The sequence below is a fragment of the Myodes glareolus genome, chromosome 8 (genome assembly GCF_982192425.1).
Source record: "Myodes glareolus chromosome 8, mMyoGla1.1, whole genome shotgun sequence".
Taxonomy (NCBI): Eukaryota; Metazoa; Chordata; class Mammalia; order Rodentia; family Cricetidae; genus Myodes; species Myodes glareolus.
In genome coordinates, this window is record NC_142033.1 from 53,416,340 (window position 1) to 53,432,774 (window position 16,435).

The 16,435-nt window shown below is 48.9% G+C and overlaps 1 protein-coding gene across 1 annotated transcript in view; it reads left to right on the forward strand.

Annotated features, from left to right (window-relative positions):
* Sel1l3 (SEL1L family member 3) overlaps window positions 1-16,435 on the forward strand; it is a 112,024-nt gene that overhangs the window by 60,292 nt on the left and 35,297 nt on the right. The window contains exons 11-14 of the mRNA XM_087909038.1: window positions 655-834; window positions 8,553-8,672; window positions 10,770-10,910; window positions 14,858-14,920. Of these exons, the coding sequence (XP_087765164.1) occupies window positions 655-834; window positions 8,553-8,672; window positions 10,770-10,910; window positions 14,858-14,920 (504 nt within the window). The remainder of the gene's footprint in view (window positions 1-654; window positions 835-8,552; window positions 8,673-10,769; window positions 10,911-14,857; window positions 14,921-16,435) is intronic.

A 16,435-nucleotide genomic window follows, 5' to 3' on the forward strand; every position in this document is an offset into this window, starting at 1 on the left:
TTTGATATATATAGGAAGAGATTTATTCTGAAGAATCAGCTCATGCAATTATGGTGCCTGAGAAGTTCCCCGCTCTGCCATCTGCAAGTGAGAGGCCAGGAAGGCGGCTGGTGGAGGGTTTCTAGTCGAGGTCAGAAGGGCCCAATAACCAGGGGACTGGTAGCAGAAAGCCCAGCCCTTAGACGGGGGCCCCATCTCAAGCAGGCAGGCGGGAAGCTAAAAGGGATGAATTCCTCCTTCCTCTGCCTTTGGTTCTCTTTAGGCTCTCAATGGGTAGGATGCTGCTCCCCCACCCTGGGGAGGACCATCTGCTTTACTCTGCCTCCCAATTCCAGGCCTCATTGGAAACAGCCTACCAGACTCCCTGAGAAAGGATGCTGGGCCCCTGCCAGCCGTAGTCACGTTGACAGATAACACTATCACAAGAAAACACTACATGTTCTCTGATGACTTTTAATTTCTGATCTCTGTGTGTGACTGCTTGTCTTTGTATGTGTGGCTTTTGTTTTAGTTTTTTTTTTTTAAGGTACATTAACTTGTCTAGGATGGCTGAGATTATAGAGAGGGAGCAGGACAAATGACCTTTCAGTTTCAGGGGATTTTATTCCCTCGTCTACAGCCTTGTGAACACTTTTATCAATTTCTTCCTAACAGGGCATGCTATACAGTCTGGTTGGAGGCCAGGGCAGTGAGAGGCTGTCGTCACTGAATCTCGGGTACAAACACTACCAGGGTGTCGACAGCTATCCACTGGACTGGGAACTGTCATACGCGTACTACAGCAACATTGCCACGAAGACACCCCTTGACCAGCACACACTGCAGGGAGACCAGGTAGGAAAACGATGGCTGGGGAGGCTTACAGCCTGGTTACACAGTCCTGGGCAGCGTGCTGGAGGCTGCACCTGCGTCTGGTTCAGTCTGCTGGCTCTCCCAGGACGTGCACTGTCTGAGGGAGAGCAGAGCTGTCCTGTCTCCGGTTCCCATTTCCTGCTGGTGTGCAGGTTCGCATGCTGACCTCAGGCATGAGCACACATCTGCGAACTGCCCATGAGTGGGCAAACTGGTGGGTGAAGGAGAGATTCGCTCCGGAAGCAGATTTTGGTCTTGAAAAAAAGAAAGCATTGCAGAAACAGAAGCATTTTGTCCATGTGAGATGGTGAGGTCTGGATGTTAGGAAGGAAGGAATCAAATTGAGAGGAGGCTTTAATTTCCCAGCACCACTCTCTATCCATGCTAAACAAGCAGGGTCAACCGCACGTAGCAGCCAGCTCTATCTCCAGCCAGATGCCCAGTGCGGATGCTTAAGAAAGGTCTTCTTCCCGTGGGCCTACCTTCTCATTGCTGCCAGGTGGCGGACGCTTAGAGACAAGGGGGATTTAGCACCCGTCCCTGCTTCCCGGCTCTGCTGACTCACTGGACAAAGAAATCAGTGGCTCACATCTGCCAAAAAAGCATAATGCATTAGATTAGAGTCGCTGATGGCTTGCTTCCGGGCTTCTTTGGAGGGTGAGGATAAAAGGCTGCCAGTGAAGGTGTCTGTGTAAGAACAGCAGGAGAGGCTCCTCGACAGCACAGCCCCACAGACAGACACACAGCCCCACAGACAGATGCACAGCCCCACAGATGGACGCACAGCCCCACAGACAGACGCACAACCCCACAGACGGACGCACAGCCCCAAAGATGGGCGTGAGAGGAGACAGTGGGCTGGTTGGTTTCCGGGTTATAGAGGTGCGTGAGATGATTCACGCTGATAAGTGCAACTGGCTTGCTGTGGGGGTTGAGGATTGGTTTGTTTGTTTGTTTTCTATAAAGGGCCAGCTGGTGAGTGTTTCACGCTTTAACTGTAGGTGGTTTTGCACCTGCTGATCTCTGCCAGGGAAATGTGGAACCAAACGGGGCTTCTGGGTCTGTGTAGCCACAGACAATATGAAGCGCCATGGCAGGATCTATGCTGTGAGCATCTCTGTTCCTGCCTGCTGGGCAGGCCTGTCTAGGGGACAAGCCTGAGTAGGTCAGAATTGTTGAATCTCAAGCTTAGTGACTGACTGGGAACTAAACTGCCCTTGGATTGAGTCAGAAGCCCACAGTGCAGAAAAGTGGTGTTTGATACTCGGCAATAGGAACTTGAAAATGGTTTCTGGAAAAAAAGAAAAATCTACCGTGGCCACTCTACTGTTGTGAAACGGTTGGCTCAAAGAGATGAGGCTGCAGCGGGAGTTAACCATGGCAGAGCGGGCCAAGGATGTACTCACTTGGTAGGCCACGTGGCTAGCACGCACAGGCTTCGATCTCCAGCACCCTATGAAACCAGGGATAGTGGCCTGTGCCACCAATCTCAGAACCACAGAGAGGGATGCAGGAACATCAGGAATTCAAATCATCCTTGGATACATAAGAAGCTCAAGACCAGGCTGGGATTTGTGAGATCCTGTCCCAAGAAGGAAGGGGGAGAAGAGGAGAAAGAGGGGAGAATGGGACGGGGGGGGGGGGAGAGAAGGGAGGAGGAGGAGAAGGACAAGGACAGAAGTCACAAAAAACCAAAAGTCTGTCTCTATAGAGACATTCTAATTCCTTTAGACAATGTTGATTCTCTTCGGATAAACCCACACAACGCTTGTCACTGATAGCTGACGACTCTTTCTCTGTGGATAAGTGATTTGCAAAATTTGACCCCAGCTTGACAGCAATTAATTAATCCACCTCTTTGTTAAAAAGATTTCCCTGTGAAAAACATTTTTGCGAAATCAAGTCGCCAAATAAGGCCGCCTTTACCTTTCCACCAAGCCCAAACATGCTCCTAACATCCTGCGTGTATAGATCACCCATTTAAGAATCCGAATTCAGCATCAATTAGCAGCGGGAAGTGGTACGTTGCTGACAAGCTCCTTTTCTTTTGAAGACTTGGCATGTGAAATGTTATGATTAGGAATGAAAATGTTTAATTGGTCAGAACCGGAGGAGATGAGCAGAGGAGATGTGTCTCGCAGCTGAAAGGCCGTGTGATTAGGCGTCGTGGATGGGAATTATACACTTAGAGGAGTTGTATCGTCGTTCATTTTCCTAAGAATTCATAATTAATGACTTCTTGAGGACTGAAGCAGGTGCCATGCCTTCACTGAGATGTCCTTTTGTTGAGGTATCTATTAATTCGCCAGCATAATGGAGCAAACGAGGAGCTCTTGAAAGCCAGACCACTAATTAAGAAGCGAAGGCTCTGTCAATGGCGCCTTTCTTCATTCTCTTTGCATCTTTGCTCCTGGGATTCGCATCATTTCATCGTCTCCATCAGGATTCCCACTCCGCTCCCACTTGTGCCTGAGAGGGGCTGTGTTGGAAGCAGAACCGGAAGGGACAGCTAGCTAGCTTTCCCTCTGTCTGGACTGTGACTTCAACTGCAAACGAGTTCCATTCCTTCTTCAGCCCAGTTCTGAGAAATTTGCCTCCCTCCCCCACTTTCTCTCAGCTTGGTCACAGCTTTCCCTTTGCGCTGTGGCTTCTGGGAGCATGGCAGACTTCAGTCACAGTCCCGGGCAACAGCCACCTTTGCACATTGCTAGTGCTAGGTCTTTATCTCCACCTCCTATCTTTCTTACTTCTCATTTACATCACAAGAGAAGCTGGTGTCTACATCTCCCTTCCTCTAGGTAGGAACCCTCCCCAGATGACACCACAGCTACACTAAGAAATGGGGCTGACCCTTGACCCCTCATCCTATCTAAGAACCACCCCAGTTTCTCTCTTCCCCATCACCATCGCTGCCACCACTGCCTACTGTGGTCCTTGATTGTCTATCCCAGGCTGCTGCAACAACTTCTCTTAGGTACCCCGGAGTAAGATCACACATAGACGGAAGGTAATATATGTGTGTATATTGCTCTTTACTCTCTGCCTAAGAGGCCACACTCTCAGAAGCAACCAAGGAGAGATTGAAAATATTCCAAAAATGCAAGGTGTTTGTCCCAGTGTATATTGAATTCTTCTCTCTTCAGTATTCCTAAGAAACACAGCATAATAGCAATCTGTATGTTATTTACGTTGTATTAAGTATTGTAAGTAATCTAGCCGTGATTTAGAGCATGGGGCTGGGGCACAGTGATTGAGTGCATTTGAAGCACACTTAGGCTCTAGGTTCCCAATTACCACATAATAGATAAGAGACAAGAATCAGGGATTTCATTGTTTGTGGGGGATCTTGCAACCAATTCTCCTGGGATACTGAGGTGTCTGTGTGCATGAGTACATGTGTGCTCATGTTTCTATTTGTATATGCATGGGTGTGTTCATTTATGCATAATACACATATGTGTATGTGGTGTGGTATGTGTGCATTTATGTGTGCATGAATGTATATGAGTGTATGTGTGTGTGCACATTGTATATTAGAAGCTCTTATTTTTATAATGTGCAGTCAGGGTTAAGAACTGACCGCAAGTCACCCAGTTCTATCATAGGTCATACCAGAGCATACAAGGACATTTCTTGTCTGCACTCCCTCCCTCTACCCATTCTTACCTTGGCAACTCTGCCTTGGCCTGCTAACTTTGGCACTCCCATATCTTGGGCACAGCAGACTGTTCACAGCCCTGGCCCTGTCCATCTCTTTGCTTTCTCCTCCCCCACCATTTCCGTGGGACCCTTCCTACTGTACCATGTGCTTAGCAGCAACCTCCTCTGGGGCCTTGCTGGAGCTCCCACATAGCACCCAGGCACAACTCTGTCATTGCTCACCCACGGTTGGAGAACTAACTCCTTTGACAGACTGAGCTTTCAGGGCAAAGACCCTGGCAGGATCCAGCTGTCAGCATCTGTGGAACCTTGCTTTCCTTTCAATCTACTGCAGGAGTCAATACTTTCCCACCGTTGCTTTAAAACAGAACGTTAACTTTCAGCTAAGAACCACCCTCTCAGACTGGGAGCCAGCAGTACAACTGGCTAGAACTAAGCAGCGGTTATCAGGTGTAAGCATTGGCTACAACACTGGCCCAGCCTCTCGCCAGCTTCTCCTTGGCTCTCTGGGGCTGCCTGGGTGACAGCCCACAAGTCCTCAGAAGGCTGCATTTCTAGACAGCGTCCAACTGCAGCCCAGCCAGCTGTCCTATCCTGTCTCCTGTCTTCCCCCTTCCTTCCTCCTCTGGCTTTCCTTCTCCCTTCCTTTCTCTGTTCCCTCTCTTGTTTTGTTCTCCCTTCCTTTCTCTCATCTACTCCCCCCACCGTCCCTGCCTCATTGCCTCTACTCCCTCACCTCTATGTTTGTTTGTTTGTTTGTTTCTGTCTGTCTGCCTGTGTTCTCTCCTCTCTGACCTTTCCTGATACCAGTGACAGCATCTTTAAGCAGGACAGCAAGTGTCCCTGGCAGCCTGCGGGCTGGGCAGAGGGAAAGAAGGTGAAGCTTTTCCTAGACAATGCGGCGCCTTTCTCTGGCGCTCGGTCCAGGGATCTGAGGGTGACGGTTTCCAGACACTGGTCCTCTGGGAACTTGGCAGCCTACTCTAACCCTGTGATATAAGATGTGAACTCTTGGGCTATTCATTCTGATGACACTGATTTATGAAAAAAGCAGCCACAGGACCTTCTGGGAACCTTGGGATTTCTCAGAACAACCAGCATGCACCCCTGGCTCTGCATACCTGCCTCACCCTGCCATGGCTACTCGCTGCATCCTACCCCTTCTCTGGCCACAACGTGCTATTTGAATGAATGAGAACCGTTGAGCCACCCCTCCTAAGGCCATTCTGTCTTTAGGTGTTTCGTAGACCATATCCTTCCACAGAAAGCCCAGGCATAGGCATCTGGCGTGGTGCCATCTGGGGCTTCAGGATCATGAAGAGGCATCCCTCCCCTGCCTGGGTGCAGCACACAGTGTGGTTGATCAGACCTGACTGGCTCACTCCCAGTCTGTCTGCACTAGCGGGGAAGCCTTGCACTATTGGCCTTGCCTCCATTCTCCATTTCTCACTCCTGCCTGGCCACCATGACTGCCTGCCTCTCACACAGTTGTTACAACACACATCAATTCATCCACGTGCTGGACAGGGCTTGGCACAGGGTATGAGCTCTCAAAAAATTGCCTGGCATTTGGACATTGTCTCCAGATTGTGCGCCTTTTGTTTTCGTTTCTCATGTGACCCAGGCTAGCATGAAACTCACTCTGCAGGATGGCCGTGAACTTCTGATCCTCCTGCCTCTATTCCCGGTGCTGCTATTCTAGATATAAATAAATTGTATATAGATTATGGCTATGCGCAGATCACATATAGGCTTGCAACCCTGTGGGGTCAGTATGTTATTACCATCTTCTGAAAGTGGTCAATTAAAGTTACTAAAGTGACCCAGCAAATGAATAGCAGCAGAGTCTAGATTTCAGCTTAGATCTTCCTCTTTGTACTGTAAAAACGTAACGGCTCACCTCTTGAGAGCTCTGCAGGTGGGAGGTTCTATACTCTGCCACTTTTTCTGGTTGTTGAAAAGAAGTACCATCTAAATAAAGTGGCCCAAGGCTCACATTTAGTTGGTGGTGGGTCGGAACCGAAATTCCCTGGGTCAGAGAGGAAAGGGCCTGGTTTCTGATACTTATAGCTTGCTGCCAAGCCCAATAGCAGCACCCACAGGTCCTGGCAAGAGCCATGGAGCCAGAAGCAGATGTGTTCTCTTCTCACAGCTGTGCATGGCTGCTCAGTCCCCGCTCTCCCCACACACACTGAGAAATGTGGTCTCAGCCAAGACCTCTCTGACAGTGCCCACAGAGAGATACTGTGAATGGGAGGGTAGGGGACTTTGAGACAGTCCAGCGTGTGCTCCTTCCCAGATGGACCAGTCCTTCGAGGGAGACTAGCTGCTAGGCACGGGTGTGAGCCAGCCTGGAATTGACTGCTAGCATTGAAGCACTGATCATGTGATCTTGGGCAGCTTAGTTAACATCTGTGGGCTGCAGCATTCAGGTGTGTAAAATGGGGGTGTGGATCATAACCAAACACTGTTGTCTGTTGGCATAAGGCGTGGGACAGTGCCTGGCATACTCCTCGTGAGGGTCACCGGTATGTCATCAGTGCCAAAGTCACAGAAACACAAGAGCATGAAGCTCTGAGACAGAACTGTCTCTGTGTGCCTAGTCTTTCTCTTTCAAGTCTGATGACAATGAGAAAAAGAAAACCAAAAATCAAAACACCAGAATTCTCCAGGTGAACATAAAACCGAGAATTCTTCCTCTGCCCAACCCCAGGCTCCTCAGCAAAAACAAAAGTGTCCTTGAAGTGCCAACTGGGGCCTCGCCAACCCTGTGAGCTGTGGACACATGGAGTGGGTCCCTGGACTCTCTCCCAGTTGAGACTGCAGGGTCTTCCCACCAGAGGGTGACGGAGGATCTCTGTGCTAGCCTGGCTTTCGGGGCAGAGCAGCCCGAGTTGGAATTCGTGTTTCACTTTAGGAGCCTCCATTTGTTACTTTGTCTGTAAATCACGGCTGGGGGTGGTGGTTTGAGTGAAGACGGGTTAGACACCCTGCCACCATAGTCGATTTCAATAAAAGGAAGAGGCCGTCTATTGTTTCTACACTGAACGTGGCAGGAATGGATTGAGCTGGGTCCTGAGCCTTGCAGGACTCCTCAGTCCCCTACTGCTCCTGAAAGGGACCCTGGGCCCCACACAGAGCCAGCAGAGAAAGCCACTGAGAGACAATCTAAGCAATGGAGCTACCGGCCAGAAACTGTGACTGAATAATTTTCTTAAGAAACAAAGGCAGTCAGAAGGGAAATCAGGCCTGGCTCCTCATTCTCTAAGGCTTTGCTACCAATTTCTCACACCTGCCTGTGGCTTGGCAGAGCATGGGTCGCTTGCTCCAGGGTCCCCTCATGGCACGCTGTGCAGACTCCATCATATATGAGAGCAGTCCACAGAACAATGGGTGCTGGTTTCTAACACACAGAATGTATACACTGTATACTCTTCTCCGAAGAGGTCAAATATCTCACTGGCTGTGTGCAAATTCAAACTACCCCGTGAACTTTCCTGCTGGGTTCATCTTTAGAGCATATGGAACATCCAACCTCATCGCCTTCGAGTTTAGCACGCTTGCTTCTTTTCAGGGTAGATTTCTAACTTTGGGGCCATAGCAGACGATTACTGAAACCGTGAAATAAACATGTTTAGTTATGTCAGATAAGGATGCTTCAGTAAAAATTAAGGTCATACTTAGAAAAGAACACTTTTTTTGGTGCTGTTGGAAATGGGAGCTAGTTCCGAGAACTGTGACATCAGGCAGACGTTCAAACAAGCTTGAATAGTGAAGTGGGGGTGGGAAAAAAATCCTGGCTTCCCCAAATACTTCGATAGGAACAAATAACAAAGCAGGCATGCAGGATGTGGTATACTCGTTTAAAAATAATTTCCTCCCGTGACCATGTAGTCACGCCTAAGATTTAAATTATTCCTATGGATTTCGCTTGACCAATTGCTGGTTTGACAGCATTATGTCGGTGCGAGCTCACGGCCTTTGGGCGTTTACCTCCTCTCTCCCCTCCTCCCCTTTTCCTTTACTTCCTTTCCTTTTAGGCATATGTTGAAACTATTAGACTCAAAGATGATGAAATACTCAAGGTCCAAACCAAAGAGGATGGAGATGTCTTTATGTGGCTGAAGCACGAAGCCACCCGCGGCAACGCAGCAGCACAGGTAAGCATAGGCCCGCCTTAGAGAGTCTGTCAGCCATCTCAGATGAGGGTTTGCTTCAGTAACAAAACCTCTTCATCCCCAGTGGCTTGAAGCAATGCCGCTGTGTCTTCTGCTTGCAGTTGTGTCCCATGGAACTCTTTCTTGCAGCCTTAGAACCCAGGTGGATGAATGGGGCTTCTCCACATACTTCCAGCATCACTGTCAGGGCCACAGCCATGGCACGGCTGAGCCAAGTGGGCAACACTTCTGTTCATAAGGGGCCCAAGTCCCAGAGCATATCACAAGGTCATTCTCAAATTCAAGAGGCTAGGGTGTAGTTCTCCCATCCAACCAGAAAGAGAAGACACCAGTATATCTGCGCCCTCAAAGACTCCTGCTGGTGCATGTATCAGATAGCAAACAAGGAACAGCTTGGTGTGAAAAATTAGATGGCCATGTGTTTGGCCAGAAGAACAACCACTGTTTACAGAGTGTCGAGCCAGAGAGATTGACCTTGTCTCTCGAGCGTCTGACTTCTCTGAGCAGAGTTTTAGGAGTCTGATTTGCAGCTGATGAAAAACCTTTGCTGCAGTTTGCTGAGGTTGATTTCACCAGAAGCCTTTTTCCCAAAGGAAGGCTTTAGCATTGGATGAGTGCTCCTTGGGAGCACTTAAGGCTGGGGAGGAGGCTCCAGCACTGCTGAGTAGCAGGAGTGGCAGAGATAGGGAAGGGACAAGAGCCAGAGGCACTAACAAATTGTCCCACTTGGGGTACAAGTTTCCTGATACTACCTAGAGAGCTTCCGTGTCTCTTAGTGCTCCCTAGAGATCTTCCGTCTCCTAGTGCTCCCTTGAGATCTTCCTGGCACTTTAGTTGATACTGTCTTTGCTGGACATTGAAGGTATCGGTGTGCAGAAATATAAGGTCAGACAATAAGGGACCCACATGGGACCCCTGCCCCCATTCTTGGGTTTATAACCCTGGCCTGCTGTCCTTCCAGTAGGGAGTAATGTAGTTATAGAAATACCTTTTCTTGGGGGCTCCAGAGCTCACAGTGATCTTTTAGCAGTGAACACCTACTTATTCCCTTCAGCAAATCTATATGCACAAGCTTCTGGGAATTTTGAGAGTGCTAGGTAAAGCCTTGTGGTGTGTGTGTGTGTGTGTGTGTGTGTGTGTGTGTGTGTGTGTGTGAGAGAGAGAGAGAGAGAGAGAGAGAGAGAGAGAGAGAGAGAGAGAGAAGGAAGGAAGGAAGGAAGAAAAAGGACAGGAAGAGAAAGAGAGGAGAGGAAAGGAGGGATAGGGAGGGGAAACCCCTGAGTTTCATGAGGGTTGTTTACAGGAGCATGAGTACCACTGGAGACAATATCTCTCCATCCCTCATCAGCTGTTAACATAGGGAAGGGTGAGGACCCACGAACCCCTCGCCCTTTTATAATGGGGTGTTTAGAGGCCCGTTCTTATCGAGGTCATATGCAGGTAATAACAACTGCTGTGACGTCAGGAGTGACAGGTGTCGTGGGGGGCTGGAGCAACAGCTCCGCAGTTAAGAGCACTTACTGCTCTTGCAGAGACCCCAGGTTCAGTTCCCAGTATTCTCATGGTGGCTCCCAACTGCCTGTAATTCCAGTTCCAGAGGATCTGATGCCCTCTTCTGGTCACCAGCAGCTGCTGCATGCATGTGGTGCACCCAGATTTTCTTGGATACCCACACATGCTTTTAAAAATAATACATAAACCTTAAAAGATGAAGGGGCCTGGTGAGATGGTTCAGTTGATACGCAGCTTATCTGAATTTGTTCTCTGGGACCTACATGGTGGAAAGAGCTAACTCCTGCAAGTTGTCCCAGACCTATGATGGCGGTGCGTGTGCGCGCACGCACGCACACACACACACACACACACACCTATCACCACTGCTTCCTCTGGCTCTTGCATTCTTTCTGCCTCTTCTTCTGAGACATTCCCTGAGCCTTCGAGGGGTGATCCAGATGTCCCTTTGGTGGTTGGCCATTCAACCTAGAACGTTTTACATTAGGTTTGCCTGCCCATTCCCTCAAGTGTCGTGTGAAACATTACCCAGGAAACTCTCTGTTCTAAATCACCATTGTCTTTAAGCAACGATTGGCCCAGATGCTGTTCTGGGGACAGCAAGGGGTGGCCAAGAATCCAGAGGCTGCCGTTGAGTGGTACGCTAAGGGGGCCCTGGAGACCGAGGATCCCGCACTGATCTATGACTACGCCATCGTGTTATTCAAGGTAAGACTCACTTAATTTGGTCTAAAATTGTTCGATTCTGATAATAGACATCCTGAGACGTTTCCTGTGGGCGTGCAGGCAAACAGGGAGTCTTAGAACAAGCTGCTGTCACCTGTGATGGAGAGGGACACCGCTGAAAAGGAAGAGTCAGAAGCACTTCCCTGGGCGCAATTTTAATTGACAATCTTACACTTGTCACCTGGCTTCTCTATACCTCTGTGACATTCTGAAGGAGACACCCATATTTCCTGGCTTGGTGCATGGCCGCCAGCCCCATAGGGGCTGCACATTTGTCTCTGGTTCAATAGTGTGTGTGCTTGGGCCAGATCCCAGTGATGGGGGGGGGGGGGGAGTGAACCTGGTTGCTGTCTAAGGAGGAAGGGCAGGGAAGAGACCAGGAGACAGAGGGCAGGTATTAGAGTTCTGCCGCTGCCCCGTTGTGGATATCATTGAAGAAATTTATATCCTGGGATGATGCTTGTGGCCATGGATGGAATGAAACAATACGACCAGCGGGGTTTAAAATCTGTACCACACGTGTGCCCTTTACAAGAAAATCATTATTTCCACCAATGAGGGGGGCATTTGCTCCCTGCCTCACATAAACTGGCACATTGAATTTTCATGGCCAAGGAGAGCTATGGATTGTCTTAGTGTTGTGTTCTCATATAGAGCAGCAGAGACACAGAGAGGTTTTGTAACTGACCCAGGGTCACCCAGCTGGTGCTTTTTGCCCCTGGGGCAGGGATCCAGGCCGACTGGCTTTATGGCGGTGGTCTGCATGCCCAAACACAGATGTAGAAAATCACTAATCTCAGGACAGTCTCCCATCCAAGCACAAATCAAACTTGACCCCACTTAGCTTCCGAAATCAGACTCAAGCAGGTGCACTCAGGGTGGAATGGCTGCAGACCCGAGCTTGGAAATGGAGACACTTTGGCTTTGAGAAGGAAATCCTCGGACCTTGTGCCCATGCCCCCAGATGAATGTCATCAAGTAACCATGTGTCACCTGTGTACCTGGTCAGACCTGTTTCCAGATCCACGGCTATGGCCGCTCACTCACTGACAGCCATGATGTCGCGACAACTCTAAACCCTACTGAAGCCTGAAAATCTAATGGTCGTTACAGTTTCCAAATTGAGGCCTAGACCTTCTCTTTCCAGGCACCAAATTGACAGAAATTATCTGAATCTTCTCCATATGTCAGTGTATTTATCTAATACACATCCATTCTGTGCTGGCCACATGCCAACCTCGGCGCTCAGTGGAGGGACATATGGAGGCATGAGTCACATCCCTGGCCTCAGGGGGCTCATACACTGGAGGGGAAGACAGAGAACAGAAATGAGGTAGCAGAGTGACACTTGTCCACCAGAGTTGGGGCTGGACACGGTGCAAAGTCCAGAGAAGAAGGAGGCGTGAGTCAGGCACTATTTCTGCCCACCAGGATCTGATGGTGTAGAATGGGATGCACAAACAGGCATCTGTGGCAGTGGGTGACATGTTTCCTCGGGTCCCATTTCCCAGATCTCAAAGCTGTTTTTGTTTTTGCCAGTGCTATTGAATTCTGTCTAAGTTATCTCTGGGTACGGGGCAGGAAGCCTTTGTCCACATCTCGGGGAAGAGCATCGCTTCTGGCAAGGAACTCTTTTTAATTGCAGCCCACATAGAAGGACCTCCCATGGAAATGGGAATTCATGGGCATTCTGGGTGTCAAGGCAATGGTGTGCATTGGCTGTGTAGGGCACCCAACATACCACATGCAAAGATGACACCAGCGTGGGGGTGTGGCTTATCCACGGCGGTCAAGAGCCTCACATCTTATATTCGCTTGATGTAGAATGGGTGTTGTCCTCTGTCACGGCATGCGCGGGCTGTTCACCGAGCACACACTCTGCCTGTGTTTGGCATTGATCTCATTTGGGAACTTCCAGTACTGCTCAGATTAGCATATGGTGCAGGCTTTGTTCGAGAAGCTCCGTGTTGAGGCTGACAAGAATACTAGATTAAACATTTAATTCTAGATTGCTGGGAACATTTCTGCCCTGGAAAGCAGAATGTCTGGGTTTAGGGATCTGCTGTGTTTCTGTGAGCCTTTGTCTTATTTTCATTCCTATAAAACGGAGAACTGAGGAAGATGAACCTTGCATTCTACCAGGTTTAGATGTTCTGTTATTCCGCCGCCTCTGATGCTTCTCAGGCAGTCCAAATGTTATCTTGTTCCCCAACTCTTCCAAGTGTACAGATGTGTTCACAGCCTCTTCCTAATTAAATGGCATAATGGCATTGTCATAGTTAAGGCTCCTATTGCTTTGATGAAACACCATGACCAAAAGCAAGTTGGGGAGGAAAGGGTTTATTATTGTTCATCGTCAGAGGAAGTCAGGACAGGAACTCAAACAGGGCAGGAACCTGGAGGCAGGAGGGGATGTAGAAGCCATGGAGGGGTGCTGCTTACTTACTTGCTCCCCATGGCTTGCTCAGCCTGCTTTCTTCTAGAACCAGCCTAGCGACAGCACCACCCACAATGGACTGTCCCCCCATTATCCACTAATTAAGAAAATGCCTTATAAGCTTGCCTACAACCCAATCTTATGGAAACATTTTTTAAATCGAGTTTTGCTCCTCTCAGATGACTTTAGCTTATGTCAAATTCACATAAAACTCGACAGTGCAGGGTTTTACTAAATAGTTGAGGTCCAGTAGAAACATGGGTAGAATTTAACCTTCAATTTGATTCTTATTTCTATTGGTGGTCCTTAAAAATATAGAGCTAAGCAAACCCTCATCTTTTCCATACTATGCAGGGAGTTAGAAGTCATTATACTTCCTTGGAATAGAACCAAAAATACACAGTAGACAGTGTAGTATGGTGGTCAGAGACTTAGCCTGCTTGCCTGTGTTCAAATCCTGCCTTGCGCTCTCATATATTATGCAATTCTGGGAAGTCTGAGGTAGATGGGATGTCAGTGGCTCCCCTGCACAGTGGCTGTGATGGTTGGTTGGATGTGGTGATGGGGGTGCTGGCCCATGATCACCAGCTCCAGTTCTTCCAGAGCCAACCAGCCAGAGCAGACAGCTGTTGTCATGCGAGGAAAGCCCTCCCGTGGTCATATCCTGTGACCCTGTGAGTCTTCTCCGAGTTAGGGAAGATCCACTAAAGCATTGGGAGAGTGGAAGTGACTCACGATTATGAATAAATTTGGAGCGACAAGAGACCTTCGGCTGACTTCCCTCCTGCCATCAGACTTGGATCAAGATCTCAGGGACATCTTTTCTGCCCCCTCTTGGACACACCATTTCCGCACATAGCCTTTAGGTGCCTTAGAAAGTCCTTTGACAACAGGCACTGCAAAGTCCATCTCTATATAAAGAGGACAAGCCACCTCCTGTTTGCTAGAAAGAATCTTGTTAGCGTCCATCAGGACGCTTTTCTCAGGGTCCCATCTCCTTTACCGCACACTCTCACTCCATTTGGAAAGCCATAGTGTCATACCCTGGGGACCTACGCCAGTAACTCTTGATTGTTCAACACAGATAACATGCTTTTATCTGGGCGTCAAATTAGATAATTCCAGAGGAAAACCCCCGGGATGACGAAGTCCATCCAACCTGCCTTACAGCTTTTCCCCCAACATCTTTAGAATGATGGGAATTAATGTTGTAGGGAAGTTCCTATTGCTGATGAGCTGGGAGGTTGGGGCTTGTTCCTCTCCTGCAAACGTGAACAAGATGATGATGATGGCGGCGGAGACAACAGCAATGATGATAATCTCTCAATGCTGCGGTGCTAGAAAGGCTTAAGATTGTGGGTTTTTTTTTAAATTTTAAAGGTTCAGGGTTTGTTTGCAAGCGTTTTATATTGAACGCGGGTGTCTCTGTGTGATGCTTGTGGGGATTTGGGATTCATTTTCCTCGTAACCATTGCTGTTTGTCAATGTTTAGGGTCAAGGAGTTAAAAAGAACAGACGTCTCGCCTTAGAGCTCATGAAGAAAGCCGCTTCCAAGGTAACCCGTGCACATTGTCGGGAGGGAACAGCTCCTCACACCCACGCTCTCAGAAAGCTGCGCAAGCGAAGGGCCAGCTTTCAACCACAAAGCAGAGGTGGAAGTGGGGTGGGGAGGGGTCCCCCTGTGCAGCGACTAGTCATTTTTAAGTTACAACACACACATAATCTTCCCACAATGAGGACAGCACCGTTCAGAGGCTGAATGTACCTTACCGCCAATAGAATCTGGGCTGATTTTGTTTGAAGGCTAAAATTATAATCATGACCTGCTCTGATAACAAGCAGTGGGGCTCCTCGAAACTGAATGGAGAGAAAGACCATTGAATTAGGAAAACCAAAGCCGAATTTCCTGGAAAGTTAACCCTGTTCTGACCGATTCCCATTGGCTCCTCGTGCTTTGGTAATGGGCTGTTAGCAGAGATCCTCACCAAGGTCAGAGCTTTATGAATCCTTTTGCCTCTGCCACTGTTTATAGTTCGATAGTACCTTCAGTCAGCTGGTTTCAAGAGAACCCTGCACACCGGAGGCCAGAACATCCCTTGAAAGAAGACACGCAGGTGCACACATGCACACATATGCGTGCATGCAGGTCCAAATGCATGGACACTAGTCCTCCTGTGCTCCCTCATGCACCTGTGTCCAGATATGCATGTGAATAGATTCTTAGAAGCCATTCTGATTCTCCACCTCGCTAGGGAACTCTATCGCTCTTTACAGCCCCTAGCCGGTTGCTCCATAGAGGAGGAATTTGAGTTAGGGAGTCAGAAATTCAGAAGGCTTATCTATCTATGTGTTAGCAGTGCACATGACCCTGGTTATTTTTTTATTCATTTTTTTTTACATTTTGCATACCAACCCCAGCTCCCCCTCTCTTCCCTTCTCCTGCTCCCCCATCTCTCCCCTCTCCATGCTCCGCATCCACTCCTCAGGGGGGGTATGGCCTCCGTTGGGGAGTCAACAAAGTCTGGTATACCAAGTTGAGGCAGGGCCAAGCCCTCCCCCCTGTATCAAGGCTGAGCAGGTATCCCACCATAAGGAATGGGCTCCAAAAAGCCAGTTTATGCACCCGGGATAAGTTCTGGTCCTGCCACCAACGTCCCCTCCCCACAACAGATCAAGCTATATAACTGTCACCCACATTCAGAAGGCCTAGATTGGTCCCACGCAAGTTCCCCAGCTGTCAGTTCCGAGTCCCCGAGTTCCCATGAGCTCCAGGCAGCTGTCTCTGTGGATTTCCCCAGCCATGATCTTGACCCCTCTTGCTCATCATAATCCCTCCTCCCTCTCTTCAGCTGAACTCTCCAGGAGCTCAGCCCAGTGCTTGGCTGTGATGACCCTGCTTATTATGTGCATACATGCTATTGACCTAACCCAGGTGATGCACAGAAACAGAGAAGCAGCTCAATAACGGTCATTGACGCACTGAGTCCAGGGCATCCTCAAGTGTGAGGGTTGTCCACTAGAGCGTGAATATGCATCTCTTTAGCGCCCCTAGTGGTGAATTCACATTCAG